At 33.9% G+C, this 8,078-nt stretch overlaps 1 protein-coding gene across 1 annotated transcript; it reads left to right on the plus strand.

The window, feature by feature from the left end:
- The first annotated feature begins 242 nt into the window (after positions 1 to 242).
- Positions 243 to 467, plus strand: LOC130032616 (histone H3.3C-like). Its single transcript, XM_056124158.1, has one exon. It carries the CDS (start codon positions 243 to 245, stop codon positions 465 to 467), a length of 225 nt encoding a protein of 74 aa, XP_055980133.1.
- The last annotated feature ends 7,611 nt before the right edge of the window (positions 468 to 8,078 follow it).

Raw genomic sequence — 8,078 nt, forward strand, 5'->3', positions numbered from 1 at the left:
TATATCCTGTAAAGAGACTAAGGAAGGGAAAACATAGATCTTTACAATTTAACAAACGACATCCTATGAAAAAATATGCTAAAATCAGAATGCCTGAGGGCACTTAATTTATGCCTTTATCTTCCCAGATCCCTGAAATTAAGAACCTCAGTGTCCCTTCTGAGTCATACTAATGCAGGGAAAATTCATGGTGAAGTCCACCTATTATGCCATTGACAGTTATAATCTGCAATCACAAGTCAATGGGCAGAAAAACACCCAGCAAGCAGCTGGCCACCAAGGCAGCCCACAAGAGCGTGCCAGCCACAGGTGGCAGGCAAAAGCCGCACCGCTATCGGCCTGACACCTTGGCGCTGCGCGAGATCCGACATTACCAGAAGTCCACTGAGCTGCATATCTGCAAGCTGCCGTTTCAGCGGCTGGTGCGTGAGATTGCACAGGATTTCAAGACTGACCTGCACCCCTAGAGCTCAGACATCATGATGCTGAAGGAGGCGTGCAAGGTCTACCTGGTGGGGTTCTTTGAGGATACCAACTTTTGCACCATCCACGCCAAGCACGTCACCGTTATGCCCAGACATCCAGCTGGTGTGCCGCATCCTCGGAGAGAGGCCATAAAGTTTACGATGCTAAAATATCAGGGCTGGAACAAATGGAGACACTACTGGCACCAGCTCAAGCAAATCGATGATTAACGGGATGACAGTGCTACAGTGCTGCAGTGCTTTAACAATGAAAATCTGTAAATGAAAAAAATAATTATCTATATGAACTGGGGAGATAAAACAGAATGTAGAGTACTTTCCTTGCTTGTAGCCAACCTGGTTTCAATCCACAACATCATATATTGTCTCTTGAGCCTTGCCAGGAGTAATACCTGAACACAGAGAAAAGAGTAAGTCCTAAGAATTGCCTCTCCCCCCAAATTCTGAAATAACTTAGTGTTAATTAAATTGTAATTTAATGAATAAAATCAAAATATTATTTTAATAAATTAAGTGGGAATATTATTAAACAGTTTAAATTAACATCTAGACCTTCCAGCTTATATCTCCTATAAAACTTAAAGGAATTTTGAGTAAATCACAAGTGATCCATTATTTACTCCTTTCCTATATTTTGTATTTTTAAAGTATCTTAAATATTTATTTACATTTTTTCATTTTTATAGAGGACCATTAAATATTCATTAAATATATTTTATAGCTATGGCTTTAATTATTGATATTCTAAAGTGCTTTGTATCACACCTTCACATTTGATTATTAAGTTTGATTAAAAATAACTGGTTAAAGTCTTTTTTTAATTAAACTAAATTACTACATCATACAATTCTCTCCTGACTCATAGTTTTATTTTGACAAAACTGTTCTGTATGTTATGAGGATAACATGTATGTGATCTTTATTTATTGTGTTTTGAGGCCACACTTGCTCAGCACTTACTTCTGAACCTGTATCTGTTCTCAGAAATCACTCTTATCAGTAACAAACACAGTTCAGTATCATGGAACACAAGTATTTTACCTTCTGCAATGTATCTCTGTCCTGGTTTGGATTTTTTGGGCTGCTTTTGTAATTCACTCTATGATTTTGACTCTTGCTTTTTTAATCATAATGTGTCTTGATGTTGTACATTTTAGTTCATTTTATTTGGAAACCTTTGAACTTCCTAGACCTTGACATATGTATCCTTCCTCATATTGGGGAAGTTCTATTATTTTTACAAGCAATTGTTTTTTCTTCCACTCCTTTCTTCTATAGCTTTGATGACATAAATTTAAGTCCTCTTGATGTCTATTAAAATGCTTGTATTTGACTTATTTTCACATTATGTTTTCATAGTTTACTTTTTATGGTTTCCTGTACCTTACCCTCAACCTTAATATTTCAATTCTGTTTCTGATATCCTGTCTTTGTGCATTTTATTTTAAATTCTGTATTCTTTAACTCAGTGATTTATGTTTATATTTTTATCATATTTTCTCTCTCTTCATTTATTCATTGCTCTGGTTTTCTTATTTCAGTAAGCATCATCAGGATTATTGCTCCTAAGTTTTCATCAGGAAGTTAAAATGTTCTGATATGCTTGAAATCCTTCTGGAGGTCTTTTCATACACTAATGTAGGTGAATTTCTCCACTGTGCCTAGTGCTATTTGAATGCTTAAAGAGAATTTACATTTTCAATAATGCTTAGGCAACAATTTAGGATTCATGCCACTAATTCTAAGCAGAGTCTGTAGCTGAATATTTGTGAGTCCCTGTATGACTTCTGGGAATTTGCAGTGAGTAGTTTCTTGCTCTAGGTACAGCTCCAAAATTTAACAAATATGAGCTCATAACCATGGTTTGAAGCTGCTGATGCTTGACAGTAGCTATGATGTTAAATTCCAGCATGACTGGACAATGATTGGGTGTTCTCAATCATTTTTGACAACAGCAGTTCTAGTGCCATAAAGACTTGTATTTACCAGGGTATTTGATTTTGCAATGACATCTGTCAGCAATGATAATTCCAGGTTCAAGTACAAATTAGAAGTATCCTATGGTTAAATGGTACAATGCTTTACAATGCCTATGGAAATAATCAGGACTGGGCTGCAACCATTTTTTTAATTAAACATTTAGTTAATGCTTAATTAAAAAATGAGATGTACCATGTCACCACTATCTAGTGTAGTCACATTGACCTGTACATAGATAAGTAATCTGTGTGTTTGGGGGATTAGGGGATTGGATTTAAGAGGAGCTGTAGGGAGAGGAGAGATACTACCGCTGGTGAGGCACTTCACTTGCCTTGCACTCAGCTGACAGAGTTTGCTCCTGAACCCTTGGGTACAATGATAGGAATAAGCCTTGAGCACCACAGGGTGTGGCTCCACTCCACTCCAAAAAAAGAAGAGATTGGAGTATCAGTCACAGGCTGTGTCTTCTGAGTATTAATGGGCAATGCCGTTTCTTCCACCCTTGAATGACTATTCTTTGAGTCATCTCCAGAGCACACTTTTTCCCCTTGGCATTCAATCATGCTGTCCTCTAGCAATCAAAAGTGAACATGGAGAGGTTGGAGCAATAGCATAGCGGGTAGGGCATTTGCCTTGCATATGGCTGACCCGGGTTTGATTCCCAGCATTCCATATGTACCCTGAGCACCGCCAGCAGTAATTCCTGTGCATCGCCGAGTGTGACCCAGAAAGAAAAAAAAACTGGGGTGAAGAGATATGATAAGGTGTATGGCACAGTACTTACATTTCTCTAATGCTTGTTCAATCTCGTATTAGATTATGCAAAAAAGGGACTCGCTCCCAAGCATAGATTCAGGAATAGAACATGGACACTTTCATTTATAGTTAAAACTAGTTCATTACAACAAATGAAGAAGCCATATTTAGTTGATAGGTCATTAAAAATTAGCTAAATTTGTCCTGCATGGTATTACTACCATACACTTAGCAACATAAAATAACAAAAAAAATATTACCTTACTGTGTCATAGCACAGTGGGTAAGGCATTTGCCTTGCACACGGCCGACCCAGTCGGCTCAGGTTTGATTCTTCCGACCCTCTCAAAGAGCCCGGCAAGCTACCGAGAGTATCTTGCCCATACAACAAAGCCTGGCAAGCTACCTGTGATGTATTCAATATGCCAAACACAGTAACAAGTCTCACAATGTTACTGGGCCCGCTCTAGCAAATCAATGAACAATGGGGGGACAGTGCTACAGTGCTACTGTGTCATGAGTATAAATGCAGGTTAGTATTCTCTGCCTAAAGGTCTCGTAAGTCTATGTTCTAAGGTTTAAGTTGGGCTTCAGACTAATATGTAGATTGGGCAGGGAAAAATATACTACCAATTTAATTTTATGGACAAGATTTATTTGTGTAAGTTTGGATATAGGGTTTCATTTCTTCCTAACTTTCAGCTAGATGTCAGTCTTTGGATTGTATTTCCTTGCCAGATTAATTCTTCTCCAACATGACCATACGCTTTCTTAAAATCAAAGAAAAAAACTCTATAAGTCAGAGGCAGAAACTTTAACTTAAATTCCCACAGAATCATGTGCATCTTTTTGTCTTTGTTACTTTCTGTTTTAAAAACAAGTTAGTTTATTTCATAATCAAAAGAATGGAGTATGCATGCATATACATTCAAGAATGTGTATTACCATGGGTTCAACTCTAAAAGTTTATTCACCATAAGATCTGTTGCTTGAATTTAAGATAGTATGTAAAAAAAATAGGCTATTTTCACCTTACTGAACTTAGCTATTTTTCTTCTCTTCCTAAGGTGCCAAAATTCCATGTATTCAAATCATAACAGGCTCTGGTCACTAAGAAGAGGAGGAGTATAAGGAGGAAAAGAAAAGGGGGAAGGAAGAGTAGAAAGAGAAAGAACAAGAGAAAGATGAATAATTAGAGTAGGGACAAGGAGAAGAGGGTTAAAAATAGAGATGGAAGAAAGTAAAGAACGAATAAAGGGGAAATGAGGAAAATAATTTTGATCACTTGGGAATAAGATATCAGTTTTAGAACTTGTATTATACTATAGCAGGTCAATAAAATTTTCATGTTGACCGAATGTGATTTGGAGACTTCAGATAATATCTCTCTATATATTATATATAGACCTATATGCATATATACGCACCTATATATGTGGGTAAATATATTTGAAAAGTTATAGACATTTGAATTCTTCCAGTTCATGGGATATGCCAACAAGGTGCAGTTATCCTTATATTTGAGCACTCACTTGAGCTTTCTTTTTTTCTATAAACCCTTAACTCAGACAGACAGTGTGATTGTTTTCTCAGTGAGATGTCATAAACTTATCATATGGATATAGTAACGCAGATATTTTGGGTATAATAAACATTTTTAAATGTCATAATATTAATGGTAATTATTATTTATCATCTCAAAACTGACTTTGCTTGCTTCTACTACCAACTTGAACTCTTGAATTATGAAAATACAATAAAACTCAACATCATTCTAAATTTAATATATTTAGGCTATATATCGTTATCTATTCCACTGTTCAGAAATGCAACATATTAAATATTTATGAAGACAATATGCTAAATTATATATTATAGCTATACAAAGAATTCCAGTACACATAAAGTAAATGATGAACCAAAAGTTTATAAAATATATATGAGACTGTGAATAACCAGTTTGATTTTAAGAACATTTAAGTGTCAAAAACATCCCATCATCTCTCTCTAAATCTGAAAATTTCAGTGTTTCTGCTAATTAAAAAAATTTCACTGTCTGCACCTATAAGTTTTTGATATCTAAATCCAGTAGTTTTAAATAAAAAATCAATCAAGAAGTAAAATGAGAGGTTGTGGTGAAGGACAGATGAGTTTAATTTTGCAACGGCATGAAAAAGAGAATATATGTGTGTGCATATATATTTACATATATATAGAGAGAGAAAACAACGGACAACAGATATACAAATTTATATATCCGACAAGCTTTATGACTATAGTCTTTCTGGGTAAATGGAACAATAGTCCATTTACCAAAATAGTCATAAAATTTGCAAAAGTAGAAAATGGTGATAAAAATATATCACAGACTTAAAAACTTAACATTAAAAGTCATTTGTAAAGGTAACACATGAAACACTTTTATAAATTCTAGATAATGCGAAATATTATTTTGGATCCATGAAACACTTGTATAAATTCTTCATATCATGAAATGTTATTTTGGACCTTGAAAAACTTTCAGAAAAGTTTCAAATGCTGAACCAAACTAAAATTAGTGAAAATGAGCTGGGTATAAATTTATTTCATATACAAAAATAAGGAATATAATCAAATACAGTAAGAGTTCATCAATAATTTCTACCAGAGATCTTTGATGTAAGCCTTTCTTAACTAAACTATTAGTTTGCTTGTATTATATATACTTTATTCCTTAATAATCACTAGAATATTATTAACAAAATAAAACACTGACGAAATTTTATTTAGCAAGTGAAATAAAAGTTTCATAGTTTTATCATTATTTGTGTAATTTTCATCCCATTGCTAATTCAACTGGTATCAACAGTAGTATTCGACAATTAATCAACCACAAACATTTAAACTTAGATTATGACAAATACACAGAGAAACAATTTCATATAAAGAATATTCAAGATAGGACATGCACCTATGCATATGGAACTTAACAAAAGCACAGTATTGTTAAATTTGTATAAATTTATTTCTAAATGAATTATTAAGAGGATTTAAAAATAGAGATTATATATTTTATGAAATCCATTTTTCAGTATTTGGTTACAGGTCTCAACTACTACATTAGTATGTAATTGTGACACAGCAGCCAAGATTTAGAAGGTTGAAACTGTAATTAAATGAGTTTGGCTCAGTAACTACCATGCTCTGATTCTCACTAGCAGTTCATTCCTTTGTAAAATAAATTAGAAACATTCTTTCTTAATATTGAGAAAAAGCATGCTGATGTTAAATAAATCTTTGTATAGAATTTTTGCATCTTTTTGAATGGTTGATTTGCAGTTAAACTAAATTAACACCTATTCTTAGTGTACCTTATAAGATGACATTATAAGATATTTTAAGGAAAATAGTCAATCTTTTGGAATGAAGTCTGTTTCAATATGTATTATCAAGTTGTGATTGTCACAAATGCCACATGAATCAAAGTAGTAAAGTTTAGTATACTGAATCCTGTGAAAGAAAATTTGTAAAATGGACATTTATGACTAGTCTACATAAAAATAAATGTACTTATTTTACTTAAAGTAATAGACATTTAATTGTGAGAACTATGATTCTACTGCATTTTTTAAAGGTTTGCAGTTGCTGAAATTTGTTAGGAATTTGAAAAGCAAAGGTATGAATTGGACTGCAATCTACCTAAAATTTACTACATTCAGTAAAGGGCTAAAGCACTTAAGCTTTAAAATCATCTGGTGTAATGAGTGTTCATTCCCCATATAAAATTTTACCTTATAGTATGTCTTCAAAGATATAAGGGTTACAATACAGCAGACTCCTATTCAGCTGTAAAACTAATGCATTGGCTTCCAAACTCACATCTTAAGAGCATACAGGATAGCAGATTAGAGGTAGGTAAGGAAAAATAAGTGGTATTTGACAATTGTATTGGGAGTTTTGTCATTTGGAATTGAAAAATTTAAGGCTACATGAGCTGAAAATTATTTTTAACAAAAATCTCCACAAGGCAGGTTTATTTTGAAAAGCTAGAGGGAACTCAAAACCTCATTTTGTTCTTCATAAATAATTTGAAGTGGAAAACAGTTTTCTGAAAATATTACAAAACACAAATAATGTAAACTCCCCACAGGTAACTTTCTATTTCTTCATGCTGCTGTATTAGCATCTTGCTATTTCTTCATCTTCAGTCTACCTGGTTAGGCATTTCTGCCTTCAAAAGACGTAATGATTCTCTTGCATCATAAGTTAATTACTTAGTTTTAGCAACCTGTATAGGGACAAAATGGACTTTTGTACATCTTACAATGCTTCTCAGAAATAGTGATGAACCTTGCTTTAGGAGTTCACATGTGTACAAGGCATAATTTATACTCTGTCTGCATATGGTTTTAGATAACAGAAAGACTACAAAGAAATTTTTATATAGAGACAAAGAAAGAAAATGGAAAGAATTAGAAAGAAGAGAAAACAAAGAAAATAAAGGCCAAAAAATGTCCAGTCATTTCAGTGACTTTTTAAATCTCTTGGGTGTAGTGCCAGATTCTAAAGTAGCGAAGGTGCTTGTCTTGCATGTGGACAGTTAGGTGTTTTTTTTTTTTTTAATGTAGCAGTGCTGCTATTTATTCAGCCACTGATTAGCTGATTGAATTGGGCATGAACTCCACCTTACATTTTCTTCATTTTTTATAATTTTATTTATTGAATCACCATGAGAGCAGTTGCAAAGCTTTCAGATTTAAGTCTCAGTCATACGATGAAACACCCATACCTTCAACAGTGCCCATTCTCCACCACCAAAAATCCCAGTATACCCCCATCCCACACCTTCCCCATACCTGTGGGGCACATGATTTCCAC

This window comes from Sorex fumeus, unplaced genomic scaffold (assembly GCF_029834395.1).
Source record: "Sorex fumeus unplaced genomic scaffold, SorFum_2.1 ptg000050l, whole genome shotgun sequence".
Taxonomy (NCBI): Eukaryota; Metazoa; Chordata; class Mammalia; order Eulipotyphla; family Soricidae; genus Sorex; species Sorex fumeus.